This window comes from Maniola jurtina, chromosome 9, assembly GCF_905333055.1.
Source record: "Maniola jurtina chromosome 9, ilManJurt1.1, whole genome shotgun sequence".
Taxonomy (NCBI): domain Eukaryota; kingdom Metazoa; phylum Arthropoda; class Insecta; order Lepidoptera; family Nymphalidae; genus Maniola; species Maniola jurtina.
Window position 1 is genome coordinate 1,608,922 of NC_060037.1, and position 20,649 is coordinate 1,629,570.

Sequence of the window (20,649 nt, forward strand, 5' to 3'; positions counted from 1 at the left end):
CATTATTTATTTTGTTTATGTAAAATACAGCCTATGTCACCCAGATGATAATAACGAATCCATCCGCTCGTTCCTATTAACTCAGCTGATTTTGACGTGTAGTCCTATTGGCCCCGTTAACGGGGCCAACAGGATAAGACGTGCTTATTTGTAATGGTTTTGGAAGTCTTTTTTTTCCATTAACAAAATATATGTATTTAAGTTTAGGCTCTGTTGCAACTATAAAATAAAAAGCGACAAATAATTTGAATGCTTTTATTTGATGGATTGCACATTTCAAAAACTGAGCGTCCAAACACAATGGGAATGTTAAATATACCATCACTACACAATATTTCTCTAAGATGAGTCAGCACTATACGCCATTATCAAGTAAATATAACTTTGTACTTGGGGATGTTATATAAAACTGATTACCAATGTTATATAACACCATAGTCTCGACTCACCCTAATGTTTTCCAACTACAACTGGTCAGAATAAGATCAAAAAGCCTGATTTAATTATTCGATGCTTATCTATAAAAGATATGAGAAGTTCACAAATTCGTGCTTTTTTTAAATTCTTTATTCTAAAATTTATTTGCTACATCACATGTAGAAGTATAACCTCAACTTTGGATCAGTATTTTTATTGAAATACTTATGTAAGTCCAAAGAAATTATCAATTTAAATCAGTTACACAATATTAAAATATTGATAAATAATCTTGTTACTTCAGAATAAGATAAAGAAATAAGTTCACATAAAGCTTAGTCTACACTGAACGTTACATGTTAAAAATTGTTATTTCAAAGTGTTACATTCAGTTAATAAACATGATAAGTAATGTAGACTCAGCTTGACAATAACTGGTTTGTTAAAAATAAAAGGAAAAAATTAGTCATAAATCATATTTTAATTTAATAGAGAAAATAATTAGGTCATTTTACACCACAATCGGGTGGTTAAAATTACTTAGCGAATATAAATCTTTAATTAAAATGATCAAATAAAAAGGGCCCTAGAATGATTGAAAACATTTGACAATGGTTTTAGGTGATATTGATTCCTTGATCACTTTTTGATCCAGACAGATTTTTATCAGTGAATTTTTACAGGAATAACGCTTAACTGAGTAGATTCCTGCGATAGTGGAGCGATTCAGGAGTGGGCGGGTAGTAGGGTGTAGCCTCTGTGATTCGTCAACTTGTAATAATGCCACCCTTCCACTACCGCAGGAGCCTACTAGGTTATGCGCTATACCTATAAATTACCCGAGTCAGGCATACACGATTCCAAACTTTCAATTCAATTTACTGGAAATCAATTATTGTCAATCCAGGTCCCTTTCTGCTTGATCATTCACAAATTTATTTAATTTTCTCACTGTTGCGGGGGTGGTTGCGAATACATATTGTAATAGCTACTGGGGGCAACATTGTTGAACCCTTGTGCAGGGGTCTGGCTGTAGCCCTGCCCCTGCCCGTAGCTCGGCGCCGGGGTGAACCCTCCCGCGCCGCCACGACCTCCCCTGGACCCTCCGCGTCCTCCCCCTCTGCCCCGGAAGCTGCCTCCGCCCTCCCGGTCCCTGTTAAAGCCTCCGCCGCCCTCTCGGCTCTGGAAGTTGGATCGGGTGTTGTAGCTATCTTGTCGGTTGTAGCCCGACCCTTGGCCGAAACCGCCCTGGCTTCCGCCGTTGGACGAGTTGTCCCATCTTGAGCCGCCTGGAAACGAATTTGGGATTTTATTTGTTACAGAACCGCCCACAGAATTACACACTTTCTTTCTTTTATTTATTCCTTAAGTTCTATAGGTCTAATGTTACTCTATATATGGGCAGTCACACGTGCATTGAAAACAAAAGTTGTACAGTAAAATTTTATACCATTGATATTTCATTTGAGAATTCATGATATTCATTGATATTATTATAACTTACACTTTAAGGAAATTTCTAAATAATTTAAAATACATAAAATTGGAACCGGCAGGATTCGAACCTGCGTCTCCCCTGGGTATCGCGTCAAGTATTAGGCTAGGGGTGACGTGAAATCCAAAGAAACCTAGTCGTTTCATAGCCTACCCAGCGACAAATGTGGGTAACATTTGACGCCTGCCGGTGTAGGTCAAGCCTCGACGTTTCGTTAAAAGCTTCCTACTGTCGTGAACTGAGCTCACCTCCGCGGCCGCCTCCGCGTCCACGTCCTCGTCCGCCGCCGCGCCCGCCTTCATCGTCGCGATATCTTCCACGACCTGGAATCACCACCACATTGTATGATTTTTATTATTAAGGTTGCCCTTCTTACGCACTCTTAAATACCCTACCTATGCCCTTAAATAATCAATATGTATCGTAAAATTGTATTTATTTTCAAAATTATGTCCCTCAAAACATCTTTCCAGGTATTTAATTTAATTACATCAAAAAAAATTGTAAAAAAAAAAAGAAAAGTGGACAGGAAAGAGATATGTATCCAAGAGGTTGTAAAGGAAGAATTGATTCAAATGTCTTACCATATTTTCCTTTGAATCCCATCCCGCATTGCGCCAACTCCAATAACTTCGGATTGACCACCTGGTTGGCTTCTTGCAGGACTGACATCAAGTCCTTTGCCTGCAAAATAATATAAAGTTATTTTTAAATCATTTGTTTTTTTTTTAAATCATAAGTGTCATTATATAAGCATTACTTTTCCACAGGCATATGTCATTATATAAACTTTACTTTTCCACAGGCATAACAATGTATGTTATAAACTTTACTTTTTAACAGGCATGTGTCATTATATAAACTTTACTTTTCCACAGGCATATGTCATTATATAAACTTTAATTTTTAACAGGCATGTGTCATTATATAAACTTTACTTTTCCACAGGCCTCTGCCAGTATACAAACATCATTTTCACGAAGACCTAAATAGTTTTTTGATTGTGAACACTCACCTTAGCGGAGTTGTTGGGCGTGAACAGCGTATACGCAGTGCCGGTGTTCTGCGAGCGGCCCGTACGCCCGATGCGGTGCACGTAGTCCTCCGAGTTGTTCGGATAGTCGTAGTTTATCACGAACTTCACGTCCTCCACGTCTGTACCGCGAACGAATGTTATTTATGCACGTACAATTCATTACGCACACAACTTGTTATATAAGGTGTAATTAGAACGATAGTAAAAACTTAGCAGTATTATAACTAAAACACAATCCAATACGAATAAACATTTACCTTAAACTTGTAGTTTTAGTGATTTTCAAACTCCGCAATGCTTGCAAAATCTATCTACGCAACGTTCGTTGACCTCTATTGTTAGTCAGATGTTTTATTTGCAATACATTGCGAATTTTTATAAATACTGGATTTTTGGTTAGTATCTTATCAGTAATCATCAGTACTAATCACAATATGTCTTCGTTTTTGCTAGCGTTCTCGTTACACCATACAACTCCACACACTCAAAAATTTAAATTTATATAACCAAGTTTGAGGGAATAAGCTCTGAGTAGATTTGAAGGCAACTTTCGATGATTCGAAAGCACTTTGCTAAAATATTAAATGAAAATTCTATTCTTTATGAAAAATTAGTCCCAGAAAATGTGTCGTTTTGTTACAACAGAACCAAAAAACCGGTCAAGTGCGAGTCGCACTCGCACACGAAGGGTTCCGTACCATCGTACAAGAAATAACACTTTTTAATTTTTTTGTGATGTAACCACAAATTTTCCCTTTACTTGTGCGATTCCCTTGACGGGTCTTGACAGACACACAGACAATGAAGTGATCCTATAAGGGTTCCTTGTTTCCTCTCGAGGTACGGAACCCAAAAAAATACGTAATTCAGATATTTTCACTGACACTGAAGTGTGTGATTATTTATTTCTCGAAGGTGAAATAGGATCCCATGATAATTGTATTTTGGTTAGGTAATAGGTTAACCTAATAATAACGCCGGTGTAGTGTTTGGTTATTATTCCCCCAAACCGCAGAAACAAAACCTAAATTACCTTATAAACGGCGTTTAGCCCGCAGATTGGCTGGAAATAACTGTATTATATGCCCATCAGTGTCCGGAGTGGTGTAGGCCAAGAGGATCATCACAATCGGTGCATCTCAAGTGTATACATAAATCCCACATTTATATGAACGTCTACAAATTGTCAGGTGGCGTAGCGCTTGTTTAGTTCTGTTCGCTATCAAATCTCTCATGACATATAACTGAGCAAATATTGCTAATGCATTAATAGCTTTATTTGGTCTTGCCGTTGTTAAAATCTTGATTTCTTAAAACACTAGATTTAATAACATTGGGCTGTCTATAAAATACATGATTTTGAGAAAATAGCAAGTAATAAGCAATACGTTTATTTGTAAGCGTGCGAAGGACATAGACGCATAATTATTATAAGCATTGATGATAAAGAAATCTAGCATTTTATGATTAGAAGACAATGCAATTATTTTTTAATTTGATAAAGGGTACCAGTTACCACAGTTTATAAAAACCCATACCCAAAAACCTGGTTTCAATGCGAATCCTATTGAAACTTAAATAATGGATATAAAGAAAGAAAATATAATATGCAAGTAGGACTTATAGATATAATATAGATTATGGTATTTTACAGACAGCCCAAACCCCAAAAAAAAAATTACTTTCACAATTTGCAAGACCATAGACTCCCCAAGATTCCATTTTTAGAGGCAGCATGCTCTAACAGTGTGCGCTGACACTAGCTGTCATCACTATCATATCATTTATATGTGATCTGTATCATATCACACTGTATCACAATGTATCATGTATCACGCGCAGTCAGCAACACACCGCAAAGTTAGCCCATATCTCTGCACGCATGCGCCTCTGCAATGAAAACGAAAATAAATGCCGAGTCAGTCATGGAAATTTTTCATAATCATTTGGCCTGGACTTATTGTACCCTATGGTGGTTTTTCACCGTAAGGTCAGACTAGGCTACAGAATTCAGAATTGGTATAGAATTGGTAAGAGATATTGTCACCGCGCGTTGTTGTAAAAACTTACTTTGCTTTCCATTTTTTCCATATGCAAAGTAACTGAAAATCGAAGACACATCCCGATATTAAATAATGCAGATACCATTTCTATTGGCTTGTTAAGAATTCTGTGGGCATTATTGTGTGCAGGAAGACGATAGAAGAAGTTAAAGAAAACTAGTGTGACCTTACAGCAATTTAATTTCGTCACTTTCACTGTGATTTAAAAAATAGCCGCCGTATCCGTAGAGTCCGTAATCCATGATAAAAGGTCATTCGTTTATTTCGTAAGAGTTTTGATTACTTTGTAATAAACATAAAACTACTAAAATTATTGCTTTATTCAAAGTCAAAACACATTCAATACGTATTTTAGTCCAAAACCGGGTCGTTGAAATTGAGTTTCGATTTTGGACCAAGAATTTACGCACTTCTAAAATGGATCAAAAATTCAGTAAGTCTAAGCACATTTAAATACATAACTAACCAGTCCAAAACTGAATTAGTGAATTGTTAAAATCGAGTCTCGGCTTTGGACCAAAATTCAATATTTTAATTCAAATTTTTGATGTTCTAGGTAGGTATTCCTGAGAATTTTAGCCAATCGCGATGCACCGGCGATTTAGTTTTGGACTATATCATATTATAGAGGTTTCTGAAGATTTTACGCGAATTTATAATCAAAATGTCTTACGAAATAAATAAACGGCCCCTAAACCTAAATATAATAAAGGTATGAAATACTGTAAATGTGTATTATTCACAGAACTTCCTACTAACGCAAAACACATATAGGATAATATACAGTCGTGGATACGAAAGGCTCAATAGTAGATAGGGTACTAGTTGCCATGGCCAAGGAACATCTCTAAATGGCGTAATGGGACCATTGCTGTGTCATTTACGTGTGCCTCTTGTATGTTCCAATATTCACAGTGCCTATACAGTTGACATTCACATTTCCCTCACTTGTTGACAGTTACAGTGTGACGATAGCAATCATCTCTGATTGGCTGAAACTATCTTGGAACAGTTGCAGCAATTTCAGCCAATCACAGCAAGTTCGATTATAGCAATGCGATAATCACAACTTTTGTGATATATCTGCAGCTGACGTCCCTACAGCTGAAAATGCCTCCTGCCCCTATTTGAAAACACAGTTATAATTTTAGATATTCCTCAATTGAAGTGAATACTGGAACCAAAAGCTGCCTTTTTAGAAATGTATGTGATATACTTTTCATGTGGAATTTTTAACCCATTGACATTTTTAAGCCGATTATATTTTATTGCAATAACAAGTCCTGAGTTTTGGATTCCAACATCATACTATTATATTTTTTGAAGGTAATTCTAAAAAGGATATCTAGAAAATGTCTTTTCCTGATATCAAATTCACCTTAAAAACAGTAAAGTCAGGGTTTAATAGTAAAGAATTATCTAATGAAGAAATAATGCATGAAGACTAGCTAAAAGTTATTGCCTTTATCGATTTTTTTCCTTTTTTTTCATCACAAATCCACAGAAAAGTTTTATCTTCCTTCATTGGCAAATTTCAGGGTTGCATTTGTAGAAATTGGCCGTGCATAGACAGATATTCAGTATGTAGAGTGTCTTGTAAATTAAGCAGGAAAGATTTTTTTACAAAACATCTCATTAAATTTTTTATTGTTAGTACTGGATTTACTGACTGGAGTATGCTTCATAGAGCATAGAAATGCTTGATGTTGCGTCCGCACATTCGAATTTATATCAAAGAGGCCTATTTTGAATAAATGCAATTTAAGTATTTTGTTCCAACTTCCTCGATATCCGTTTGTCGAACATACTCCAGTTTCAAGTTTTATCATATCGCTCAAGAGAATTTTGATGATTGAATTTTGTGAAGATTTTCGGTGAGTTACCTAATATTAATATTTGATCCAGTTCAACCAAATAAGGGCCCATTTATGGACAATTTCGGATGAAGATTTTTAGAAGACAATTTAGACAACTTTAGAAACATATTTCGACGCAAGTTTCGGCCAATTTCCAGGATATTTTGGGACCAATCGTATCAGTTCTATGCTCAGGCCGAATGCACCCTTTCGTTCACAAATCACTTAGCAATGGTATCAAAGCCGGGCTACGCTCCTGACACGTCTTAGACCTCACACCCCGGCGGCTACAGTGCGAGGGTATTTAGCTTAGCGGGCCAGCAGTTAAAAAACCTCGCAACTGTCTTATGTTGATCTTTTGTTTGATGCCTTTTCTGTATTTTTGAAATATTCGCAAACTGTTTTTGACATGAAGATCAATAATAATTTTAATTTTGTCATCGACTTAAAATCTACCCTAACACGTAATTCCTCATTCAATAAAAATCTCTCGAAAACACAATCTACACATTATATGCATAACCAAAATTAACCATAATTATTTAGGTACTTTGGATGTATATTTTTGGTTTGCGTATATTTCAATTTTCAATAACATCTTTGGCGGGAATTATCACCACCTTTCACTTTGGTTTCTTTGTTAACTAATATGGTGGCACAAACATAAGATATTGAAAACTTCTGGGCACTTACAGTGAACATACATTTACAAAATACTTTCTACAAACATTGCCTGCATATTTCTCTTCAAAATATGTTCTGAAAAATGCGTTTAATTTTTGCATGATCCCTTCTTTGACAATTTTGATTATTTGATATATCAAATACTTTTATTATATAAATAAAGAAGCATATCAATCAGAATAAGTTTATATATGTATACAGTTTTTTATCTTCTTATTCGGATTGAATGCCCAATGACATTGTTTGGTCTGTGGATGTTCTGTGTGTTATGTGTCTAGCACAGGATTTCATATTCAAGCAGGGGCTTCTCTAGGAGACCATTCAGACTACATGTGTAATATTGAATTTTTATGCAAAGCATTAAGGTTGAATATGACACAAGACGTCTGAATGGTCCCCTAAAGCAGCCCCTATCTTGATTATGAATTCCAATATTAATGTGCTAGGTGTTTTAGGTGTTGGTGTGGTATAGTTACCAAGACCCCGCGCGGCGACATCAGTGGCCACGAGTACTCCGGCGCGTGAGTTGCGGAACTGTTGCAGCACGTAATCGCGATCCTGTTGGTTTTTGTCGCCATGAATAGCGAGCGCACGCCATCCGGCTCGGTTGATGGTTTTTGTTATTTCATCTACCTGCAAATAGGACACCAACTCTCAAGTAAAATCAATCAAATCGAAAAAGAGAACAGGATTTTTTCATATGAGCATAATATTTTTTTTTAAATTCAATGTGGACGTTTAACAAAAATTCTAACCTAGAAGTTATTAAAAAAACGCTATTTACTATTTTCATGATAATTGCCTTTGTTTCTAGAAAAATGAAATATTGTACTAGATAGAACATATTTTTATATTGTTTCAAAGTTGAAAAGGTCCAGAAGTGGGTCAGAGACCAAAACCGGGTCCCTTACCCTAACTCTTTTAAGGGTGGGGGAATGTTAAGGAACCTTTTTATCCAACTGCAGAGAAGCCCAAAGGAAGGTTGTGTGTTTTACCTGTATGTGTGTCTGTTCCTCTGTGCTTGTAACAACTGAATGGCTCGACCAATTTTTATATCAAAAACTTACCTTTCTCTTGGTCTCAGCAAATATGATAGTCTTGGTCTCCTCCTCAGAGGAAATTTCAGTCAGCAGCGTGAGGAGCTTGTCATTCTTCTCCCACTCCTCACATACGTCCACTATTTGCAGAATGTTATGGTTGGCAGACAGGGAGAGGGAACCAATGTTGATCTGGATGTAGTCATGAAGGAATTCTTCAGCCAGGTTCTGGACCTCTTTGGGCCAGGTGGCTGACCACATAAGGACCTGGAAATTAAGCAATGAATGATCCCATCAAAATGATAAGTGTGAATAAAGGCAGAGTTCACTACAAAAGTTTAAATTTGGTGGATATAAAAGAAGATGACAAGTTCTATTAAGATGGTTACTAAATCCTAGCTTTAGGAAAATACAGCCATTGTTCCTTTGTTTTAAAAGATCTTCTTTTATTATTGGCAGTTTTAACATGAACTCTAGTCTGGCCACTGAACTTCTAGATCTGAATATTTCAAACTGGCCATTCGCAGACAGACATGCGCAAGCATTGTTACTATTTAAAAAAAAGCTGTTTGTCCATTGGGCACTCTCAGACTTGTACCTAGATTCTGTAAAAGTAAACTCACTTGTCGGTCGGGCCTGATCTGCTCTATAATCTTCCTGATCTGAGGCTCAAAGCCCATGTCCAACATCCTGTCCGCCTCATCCAGCACCAGATATGTGCATCGACGGAGATTTGTTGTATCTGGGACAAAGAAAAATATAGTGCTTTCAACAACAAGGTCCAAAAGTCATTTGTGGGAATGGGTATAATCTTTTATAACAAAATTTCTCAGCCAATTTTGGACTTGCCTTTACACAGGTTCAAAAAATCTATTAAAAATATGCTCCTGAGAAAAGCATATTATACTGTCGAAGATTATGTAAATGCTAAAAAAGCGTGGATTTGACCTGCAATTCTTTTGCAGGTCAAATCCTCAATTGCTTTTATACATGGCATAATATTGTATATCAAATCTTTGAAAAGAGCAACCGCCAAGTTTCTTGCTGGTTCTTCTCGGTAGGAAAGGCATTCCGAACCAGAGGTAGATGCTTTTGACGATTCAAAAGAACTTGTAAAAGTCTAATTGAATAAAAATATTTTGAATTTGAATTTGAATTTGACAGGCATCAACAATGAAGACATAATGGGCAGTTACTTCTCATTTAGCAAGGCTGGAGTGAAGTGGATGCACTAATATCAGTTTGTTCCACTCTGCATACCACTGCTCAGACCATACAAGTGTTGAGATTTACAAGTGTTTATGAATCGTCAAATGAATTTACCACTGGTTCCAAACGCATTCCCAAATGCTACTGAGATGGATCAGCAAGAAACTCGGCGGTTGCTCTTCACTACGAGTAAGCATTAGTATGTACTTGCGATGTCCCATGCATCAAATCGTCAATTACGAAGTTACTTCTGAGTTACTTCTGCCATCAGAATATACACTTTACTTTTCGGGTCCAACAACTACCATTTACAACAAGCATGGCGTCTATACAGCCCCTTCAATTTGCGAATTATTATTATTTAGATTATTTTAGTGACCTTATCTTCGTTCCGGTCTTATTACTCTGGCGCAATAGTGAGTGCTGTGGGTTTATCAGTGGAAGGGCCTGGGTTTGATTCCCGGCAGGGGAAATTTGGAATTGTATAATTTCTGAATTTTCTCTGATCTGGTCTGGTGGGAGTCTACGGCCGTGGCTAGTCACCACTCTGCCGACAAATCCGTACCGCCAAGCGATTTAGCGCTCCGGTACGATGCCGTTTAGAAACCAAAGCGGTAGGGAGTCAATGAAAACTGCCATACCCCTCCCAGGTTAGCCTATAGCCCATCATAGACTGCATCATCACTTACTATTAGGTGTGACCGCAGTCAAGGGCTACCTTGTATCAGAATAAAAAATAAGATGATACAATGTGGCTAATACTGTTTTCAAAAACAAAAAAAAACTCACCTTTCTCCAAGAAGTCGATCAGTCTCCCAGGTGTAGCAATGACAATCTCCACGCCTCGCTCCAGGGTCCTCCCTTGCGGCCCCTTGGGCGCTCCGCCAAAGATGCACGTATTACGAACTTGGACGCTTTGACCGAAATCAGTCGCCACCTGTCAAAATTATTTCGCCATGTTAATTATGAGTTCAGGAATATCAGAATAACACTCCATCTGAAATTAATATGATCAATCTAAAAGTTATCTCTTGATAAGTTTTTAGCAAGTTGTTATTTGTCAAAAACTGTTGTTTTTATTGACAAATAACATTGTTAAAGCCCTGTTTTACAATCGACAGATAAACTTTATCTAATGGATAAATTTGTCAATTTGACAGATATATCATCAAAATTCGTAAGATAAAGTGTATCCGCAAGTTGTGAAACAGGCCCTGGTAAAATATCAACAGATAGATTGATTATTGATTTCAGCCATTCAGCTCTAGTTTCCTCAAGATTGTGGTAACATTGATGTAACAGGTTTCTCGAACGACGAAAGAGGGCATTGCTATCTTAGGAAGCTACAGCTTTACCCTATTTTCATAGTGTTTCTGCTAGAAATACTATGAAAATGACATAATATATGACACTACGATAGAATTTAACTACTACATGGTGCTAATTTGGTTGTGGACAAATCTCTGAACTTAATTGACAGGTAATACTTAATATCTTTTACACAATGTTCCTTTGTTTAGAATTTTTTGTAAGACTGAATTGGCACCATGGTAAATTTCAGCCTAACTAAATAAGTAACCAAATACAATAGTTCTTGGGATGAATATAATTTTATTTTATTAATTTTGTTTTATACAAAAAACAGAATTAATTGTTAAGAAGATTGCTTTTGAGCAAACTAAGAAGTAATATGAAAAAAGAAGTTGATTGAAGAAAACATGTTGCAATTCTGTTGTACGCAAATCATAATGACTAATCTCCTTTTTTTGGAAACTGTCAACTGTCAATTCTATAAATTTTATTAAATTTAATGTATAAATAATTTTTTAATAAATTTTGTCACCTGTCAACTGTCAATTCTATAAATTTTATTAAATTTAATGTATAAATAATTTTTTAATAAATTTTGTGTATAACAGAATTAGTACAGAAAATCTGCTATTATGTAATAGTGCAAAATAAACATATTTCTAACAAAAACTACTTCTACGAATGGATGGCGAAAACTACATGTTTCATAGAATAAAATATAAATATGTACTTATAAATAAAATCCAACTAAGGTCAAAATAAAAAAAATAACAGATGAATAGGTGCTCATGTAAAATGTTAAGGTTACGTTCAGAAACCTTAGACCTAAAATTAGTTTAAAATTATTCTTATTGTTGAAAAGTGCATTTTTTATTTTATTTATACTTTAAACAGGTTTTCGAACATAGCCTGAGGGATAGTCACGCAATGCATTGCAATCGGCCTACAGCTTGGGTACCAATAGTGAAACTATGCAGTAGCCACCAATTTTTGCAACCTTGGTGACATGCAGCACAGTTCACAACAGTTGGAAACTTATAATAAAACATTGAGGCTTCATCTACACGGGCAGGCGTCAAATGTTACCTACACTGGCAGGCGTCAAATGTTACCTACACTGGCAGGCGTCAAATGTTACCTACATTTAATGTAGTTGTATTAGTAGAATGTGGATCCTATACTAATGAAATGACTAGATATCTTTGATTTCACGTCAACCCTACTTGGTTCAAAATATCTTGTATGATACAACATATTTTAAGCATGCCTTCTGCACTGCTTCCTTACACATCTTTACGTTTTAGGCCTAGGATCCATCAAAACAAAAATGTGGGTGGAGGTGTATTTAGCAGACAATCAGATTATTGATAAATGTGTTAATTTCTCTTTTTGCTTTCAAAATACCCACTATTTTGCCAAATTATGGGTATTTTGAAAGTACCTAATCATTGCAACACCCCAACATATAGTATTTTATAGTGGTACATAGTTTAACTGGCATACTAGGCCAGAACTAAATCAGACTGTACCAGGGACCTCCACTTCACACAGTCTTGTCTGTTTTACCCCTAAAGTGTTTTTGTAAAGGTCAGTAGGTCAAGCTGAATGAAATTATTGGCGTCGCTTGACTTACTGTCTGAGCTGTATGCTGAATGCAAATGCATGATCAGAAGTGATTGGAATAGGTAGAGATTAAATACCTAAAGTTGGCTTTGTATTCTCCCTAACTTTAAGTATTTATGCTCTACCAATTCAGATCACTGATGATCAGTTATACCCCTGGTTGAATTAAGCTATCTACATCAAAATACAATAGAATTGAAACAAATTACTATATCCATGTTGTTTGGATTTCCGTCCACATCTGCCGTTATCCCATTCATTGAAAGCAGAGCCTTGGGGGCGGAATGGAAAACAAATTAACATATTATTTTTACTATACAAATCAAATCTTTGTATTCAAATATTGATCTAAATAAGAAATTAATCCAATAATTCCTGTAGCAATGGTGATAGTCATAATCATGTTTCAAAAACACCCTGATCTGAGATGAAGTACACAACAAACTCAGCCAGATATTATTTTCATGTCACCATCTTAGAGTTTTCAATAGTTAAAATCAAAAAAAGAAAAACACTTAGTACTTATCTAAAGGTTTCTGAAATATGGACTTCAAAATGAGCACTCAGGGAACAAAAAATTTTATATAAAATAATGTTATACTATGCTAAAATAAGAATAGGAATGACTTTCCGCCATATTGTAAAGTCTTATTATTTAACTAATTAAAACTTCAGTAGATTTTCTAATACTAAGATTTAATTAATGCAGAAAAATGATGCAGATTATGTATGCAAAATAATTTTATTTGCAAAGGATACTTCAGCTGGCAGCCAGGCTAGCATGGGCAGTAGATAAAAATTATATCCCCCGATTATATCCACTGACGTCATAGAAATCAGTGGATATAATCGGGGATATAATTTTTATCTACTGCCCATGCTAGCCGGGCAGACCTAGAGGTTGAAAATAACTATTCAGTTGACAGGGAGGTTGACATTCCTATCCTTATCTTTGTCACATTGTATCACTATTTTGTTCATTTCATAATGCCTAGTGTCAGACTTTTCACAAGGTGTGTCCAAGAATGAGAATAGAAAGATGTGTGTGGAACCCATCAACAGATCCCTTCATTTCCTTAGTTCAGCTAATCATCTGGATGGTGGGGCCTCAATGAGATAAGCTAAGAGTTAAGTTTATACTTCTTACTTGCTTCTCCATACAAACATATTATACTAATTGTTTTATTTTTGTTGTTCTAGATTTAGATCTAGAACAATCGATATCTAAGCCAGATATCGATTTAACTTTCGGATACCTATGCCAGAGAACAATATAGTACAAGTGTAAATTAAAAATTTATAATACCCCCGACAAGTGAAGGTTACAGTAACTAGAAAAGACCTGATAACTTTCAAACGGCAGAACCGATTTTCTTGGACTATTCCGCGCCTATATACTCTTTGCTACGATCCAAAGTATCTGAGTTTTCCAAAACATCATTTTCAAATAAATAATTATGTATCAAGGCAACAACGTCCATCTTGACAGCTTGACATTTGTCAATTGACATAATATTATGAACCTAACGGTTATCTAACCTTCTTTTCTACAAGAAAACTAGAAAAGAGCTGATAACTCTTAAACGGCTGAACCAATTTTTTTGGATTATAGCTAAGAACACTCTCGATCAAGCCACCTTTCAAACAAAAAAAAGTAAATTAAAATCGATTCATTCGTTTAGGCGCTACAATGCCACATACAGATACACAGATACACATGTCAAACTTATAACACCCCTCTTTTTGGTCGGGGGTTAAAAATCATATTTATCTTGAAAGTTGTGACCTTTGAAGTCTCCATTTTAGGGCAAATTGTGAAGCAATTTAGTGCATAATAAACTATGAAGAAAATGCAACATTGCAAAATCAATAGTGTAGAGGCATACTTAATGATAATTTCAAAATATGTACAGCATGTAACACAACTCTGCATGATTAGTCAGCGAGTCAGACCATTAGGAATTATGCAATTGTAGCCAGTCAAACCTTGTACACAGGTTATATTGAAATTGAAATATTTTTATTCAAATAAACTTTTACAAGTACATTTGATTCATCAAATGCATCTAGCACTGGTTCTGAATGCCCAAATGAGAAGAGCCAACCAACTCAGCCGTTACTCTTTTCTAAGAAAGAATGTGTCATATGTCAAAATAAACAGGGGGGTTACAGATACAGAGGTACACTTTGATTTTTCTACATGGGAGATCCCCTGGACCTTACCTCTTCTAAAACTCATTAGCAACCCTTTTGGTGTTGCACACACATCCTTCACTACCCATCATAACACACCCTTTGCAGGCAAACAACCTAAATCTATTCTCACATAAGATCAAATTAAAAAAATTCATAACTATAACAAACTTTGGAAAACCTGTGTCAAAGAATCCATAAAATGTATGTACAAAGTGATTATTTGCATCAGATTAATTAAATCCTGACGTTTTGGCCATTCCCATGTGAAAATAGGTATATTAAAATTATAAATAATAACTAGAGAAAAATAAAACTAATTGTAATTACCTGCTGAATTTGCTGTGCAAGCTCTCTTGTTGGCGCCAACACAAGAACAATCGGGCCTTCGTCTCGCAAAAGCCTCGGCTGGTTAATAATATGAACTATTGCTGGCAAAATGTATGCCAATGTCTTCCCCGAGCCAGTTTGAGCTATCCCAACCATATCACGCCCGGATAGAGCTATCGGCCAACCCTGAGCTTGGATCGGAGTCGGGTTTGGGAAACCTTGTTTAAGGATCTCCTTCATAGCATAATCGGGGAATCCGCCTTCCTCGAAATAAATGCTCGGCGCTGGCACGTCCCGCCCGTTCACTGTGATCTGATGTTGGCTACGATAAGCTTCCACTTCAGACATCGGTCGCCTTTGCACGTTCGGGTGGGGCACATAAAAGTTTTTCTGGAATGGAGTGAGTTGTATGCCATCCCAGCGTATCTTGCGTAGATTACCGCCCGGTTGGTCATTTTTGCCAAACTTTCGTGGAAACTCATCGCGTAAATCGCGGCTGTCGCGGCCGCCCCGGCCGCCTCCTCGTCCGCCGCCTCGGCTGGAGTCACGTCCTCTACCGCCACCTCCCCCGCCGAAACGAGTGCCTCTCTCTTGAGATCTGTCCCCGCTTCGGGAACCCATACCACCACGACTGCCGCCGCGGCCTCTTGTCCCTCCACCGCCACGGCCGCCGCGACCACCTCGTCTATCGTCAAACCTATTCACAACAAAAAACTCTTATATACTCGTAAAAGCCAAAAAGCAAAGAGGTTTGGAGTAAAAAATAGTTTTCTACTTACATGTTTTTTGCAGTCTTTTGATAAGTATCACACCACTAAATCACACAAAAATATTCTTAAAACAACTATATCACTTATTTCTCACTTAATAAACAACGATCTATTGTTTATTTCAACCAGATTTTCTTTTTGACACGGCTTGGCCAAGCGTTATAAAGCCGCCATATTCTTCTTTGTTTAATTTTTATGTTGGCAGCCCGTTACTTTATTGATTGACGTGCAACACGGATGTGACGTATGATCCATTAATTTGTGAACTCATTACCAATGCATGGTACGAACTCTAATTTATTTAATAATCACTTCATCATTAATTTTAAATCATAATCAAAATTCCTCAATTATTTTGCGATTGTTACAATGATTAGTTTCGAAGAAAACATTATATTAATAAAGGTGGAAATCAGAATGAACTTGCGCGGGAAATTCAATTGATTCTATTTTCATTGTTACTCTCTGATAAACGATAGTTTGTATGAATTCGAACTAAAAAGTTAACAAATTTACCAATTTACCATCATACATTACTACATTACCTATCTCTAAATTTATCGATATAATATTATGTTCAAATGACTAACATCTTACTTATTGATCAAATTCCCGTAGCTATCCTGTTACATTCAGCCAAGCAGAACTAAGTAGGACAGCTTGTTATTGAAAATGGACGCATCTATCCCAGTATTTGAGAAGCCCCACCCTCGTATTAGTGTTCTAGACTGGACTAGGAACATTCAGAGACTACAAAATGAAGCTAGGTTGAGACGTTTCGAATCTTACGAACTTAGGCAACGAGCGAACCAACTACGAAATGAAACTTCAGTTACTACACGTTGGGATAATTATGTTAACAATGAGTTAATGAGAGACAGGTACTTATATAAACTATCAGCTTTATTTACATTTATAAAATTTAGTAAGTCATATCAGTTTAGTTATAAAACTATAACCCAAAATGTGACCACTTAAAAAAGGAAACAGTGAAATAGGTAACTATCTGAGTTGCATCAAAATCGGTTCAGCAAGTTTTCAAGAATGCAAATTTTACGCTATTAGTTAATTGAAATCAAGATTTTAGTTTTACAATAAGATAACATTTAATATTTTTTCCTAGAATTTTCGAAGTAGACTCATGGCGTGAAAAGCAAAGGTTCACACGGGAACAAGTGAGAGATGAAATCAGGGCTTTGAAAGAAGAGAAAAATGCAACAGAATTACACCTTGAATCACTACAAATTCCTTTGATGGTAGTGTCGCAATGTCTGTCCAATAGAGACCAGAGGGTTCCACCTGAGTTGACGAGGGACCAGCTTGGAGAAGAATTGAGGAAGGTACCTAGTGAAAATTGTATTTCATTGTATTTTTGGCACATACACATGATTAGGGAAATTGATCAGTTTAAGAAATCTAGAGTTTAAAGATAATATTTTTTTTCTCAAAACAGTTCAATTTCAGTTTGCTGGTGAATCTGCCACATGGCTAATAAACGTAGTTAGTTATATGGATCTCAATAGTGTTAGCTTTTTCAAAAAAACTATTTAAAATTTAAAATAATAAAACAGATATTTGACTCATTCGACGTCACACGATCGCTTCCGAGCAGCCATCTTGAATCGATTTGTATAAATACGGCTGCTTGACGGTTTTTAAGCCAGTCTCGCTCCGACTCGAGACTCAACGACTATTAAATACTTTTGTGTTTAGGTCGCCAATTTGATTGAGTGGTTGCAATAGCAATTGCGCCCCGGTCAAATTAATATTGCAGTTAGGTTATTTAAAGATTAAAACTCTTGATAAGCCTCTACGCGTTGTGGCTTATGTCCTCGCGCAAGCTTAATATGAAGGAACATTTAATAACTTATAAAAATAGTTAAATTATAACGCCCCTTTTGGTCTAAGCTTACAATAGTCTCTACCATATTTCTAGATGCATTTTCTTTTAGACAGCAGCTAATGATAATACACTTTAACCGAGTACTTTAGGCTATTAAGAGCTTGTTAAGTAGTATAGTCAAAGGTGTTCCGAACCAGTTTATTTGAATAAAAATATTTCTATTCTATCTAATTAGGTATTGGTAGTGTTGAAAGTAGTTAGGTATATATGAAATTAGCTGTGGCTGGATTAACTCAACATATAATTAATTATTATATGCGTACTAATGTCCAATACATATTGGAAATTAATTCTTAAAAATTTCATGCTCTGAAGGCCTTTAACATCCTCATTTTTTCAGGAACTACACATAATCGAAAACAGCAAACGAGTGCTAACCGACGTGTGTCACATGGGCTGGCAGAAGATCAAGGATCTGACGAATGTCTTCTGCAGACTAGAGCGGGAGATTCAGAATAAGGACGACTGTCTCACTCTGGAGTATCATGTGAAGGAGTTGAATAGAGAGAGCTCCGAGATATCTTATAAGGTGGACCCAACGAGAATTCCGCCTGAGTGCGTTGTTGTTACTTCTTAAATAATATAGACTGTGATATTAACTCGCGTTGCGCAGTTAAAATCTCAGTATGATATTAATTCAATAGTCTGAATATACTGAATTTTTTTATTTGAACACTGTTCAGCTTTAGAGTTCAGAAGTCTCGGCAAGAAATCTTGTAATAGGTACTTAGGTACTTCTCGGCGTGACTCTGGAGCGGCCATTCTATAGATAGTGTTCTCGTCTCTTGGACTATTCTTGGTTCAAAGGCTGGTTGTCTTAACCAGCCTTTGAACCAAGAATAGGCCTGAATCCCATCCACACTCACGTTCTTGTCTCTTCTACGTCATTATCTACACACGAGTCTAGAGCTGGCTTTAAGGATTAACCAGAAAAACTATTTTTCAGCTCAATGACAGAAGAAAGTTACGTCCACTGCATAGAGAACACAATAAATATTGCGGAACAGCTCATGCGAGAATCCAAGGAGCTACGGGAAACTATGTTCAGGAGCAGGGAACAAGCCAGGAATCAGATGTATGCCCAAAGTCAACAGGTGGAGATGATTGTCCGAAGACGGGTGTACGATATACAGAGGGCGAGGAATGAGATGGAGTGGCAGAAATATAAGGTGAATTTGACGGCGTGAATTTTTCGTTTAAAATGCCTTTATTATGATTTTTTTTATGTGACTTCTTTTATTGATAGATATTCTTTTGAGGATTTTTTTCTTTTAAAGTAGCAAATCAGTGCTAGAAGCATCTGCTGCCCTTTCCTATGCTTTTGTCCTACCTATACCAAAAAAAATCCGTGTTAGATACGTTTCCAAATGATAAAATATTGGTACCTATATACAGAAGAACATGCCAAAAACCACTTTTCCGTCGATATTTCGTACAAACTGCAATAAAATATTTAAACACTATATTTTAGCTGGAAGCGAATATGCAAAAAGTGGATCGTGAGATTGAGTCTCTTCGTGCAGCGGTGGCGGACAAAATAAACCCCACGAAACTAGTAGAGACTCGATTGGAGACACGGACTAGAAGACCAGTCCTTGAAAGAGTGCAGGTAAATCTCTTAACGTTATGTTGGCATTATTGCAAATCAGACAATAATAAACCCTAGTGTCTAAGGAATAAAGCAAGCAAATCAATGGTGCCAACATGACCGCATGGGTTATAGTGAACGGACTGTAGTAACTACAGTTTTCTATTTTGAATTTGGCAACGTAATAAATAGTTTTATTACGCGACTACCTACCAAATACTTATTTATGTAAGTACTACTACACATTTTATTTTTAGGATAAGCCCATGCGTGGTCTGATAGAAGAATACGAAAGAGTTCATACCAGTTCTAATATGCTTGAGAAAAAGCTCCAAGAAGCTTTGTAAGTATTGCTTAATTGATCTAAATGTTAAAGTACCTAGCCTTATAAGCTTTCTAAAAATGTTTAAGATAGGTATATATTATAACTAGCTTTTGCTCGGTGCGCGAGCTGCTAAAGCAGCTCGCGTGACGTGGTAAGGTTAACTTTATTATATTTAACCAAATTTATTTATTAACAAAAGAAAAATAAAACCGACTTCAAAAACCACAAACACTAAAAAGTAAAAAATAACTTTTATTTAGCTACACGTGTAATGCACCTAGGTATGAAGTCGAGCGAGCATATTAAAACAAAATTAGAAATCCAAGAGTGAAGCTCGCCCGACTTCATACCTAGGTACATTACACGTGTAGCTAAATAAAAGTTATTTTTTACTTTTTAGTGTTTGTGGTTTTTGAAGTCGGTTTTATTTTTCTTTTGAAAATTTTTTATTTCACAATTTTTAGTGGCCCACTGTACTATAATATGCTATGCCCAGTTAAAAACTTTACTGTTTACTAAGCTATTACACTGATCGCGAGCAATTTGCTCCTATCTATTGAGGAGTTCTGTTCTCCATCTCCGAAGATATTCATCAGATCTTCACCAAATTTATATGGGACCATCTGCACAGTATACCCTTTCAAACAAAAAAAAATTCCAAATCGGTCCAGGGGTCTTTGAGTAATCGGGGAACATACATAAAAAATATAAAAAATAAATAAAAAAAAGATTCCGACGAATTGAGAACCTCCTCCTTTTTTGGAAGTCGGTTAAAGATACACAATTTACCACAAAAACCCACAAAACGA

General features: G+C 36.2%; 2 protein-coding genes across 4 annotated transcripts in view; one reads left to right on the forward strand and one right to left on the reverse strand.

The window, feature by feature from the left end:
• Positions 1-241: 241 nt before the first annotated feature.
• LOC123868369 (ATP-dependent RNA helicase dbp2-like) lies at positions 242-16,230 on the reverse strand. 2 transcript variants are annotated; one of them, XM_045910858.1, is made up of 11 exons: positions 16,034-16,230; positions 15,255-15,951; positions 12,941-13,003; positions 10,587-10,734; positions 9,212-9,330; positions 8,619-8,855; positions 8,028-8,184; positions 2,928-3,067; positions 2,497-2,596; positions 2,161-2,235; positions 242-1,706 (listed from the first exon to the last, which is right to left on the reverse strand). In XM_045910858.1, coding segments are annotated over exons 1-11 (2,079 nt in total). In that variant the 5' UTR covers positions 16,036-16,230; the 3' UTR covers positions 242-1,365. The 2 variants fall into 2 exon arrangements, with proteins under 2 accessions (XP_045766814.1, XP_045766815.1); XM_045910859.1 differs by lacking the exon at positions 12,941-13,003 and having other exon boundaries at positions 16,034-16,229.
• Positions 16,231-16,280: 50 nt separating this feature from the next.
• Positions 16,281-20,649, forward strand: part of LOC123868373 (tektin-B1-like) — a 36,111-nt gene continuing 31,742 nt past the window's right edge. The window contains exons 1-7 of one of the 2 annotated variants that reach the window (XM_045910864.1): positions 16,281-16,307; positions 16,643-16,905; positions 17,148-17,364; positions 18,268-18,482; positions 18,874-19,096; positions 19,399-19,536; positions 19,773-19,858. In XM_045910864.1, coding sequence (XP_045766820.1) covers positions 16,697-16,905; positions 17,148-17,364; positions 18,268-18,482; positions 18,874-19,096; positions 19,399-19,536; positions 19,773-19,858 — 1,088 coding nt within the window. In that variant the 5' untranslated portion in view covers positions 16,281-16,307; positions 16,643-16,696. Of the gene's footprint in view, positions 16,308-16,641; positions 16,906-17,147; positions 17,365-18,267; positions 18,483-18,873; positions 19,097-19,398; positions 19,537-19,772; positions 19,859-20,649 lie in introns of those variants that run through there. The other variant, XM_045910863.1, reaches the window with a different exon arrangement.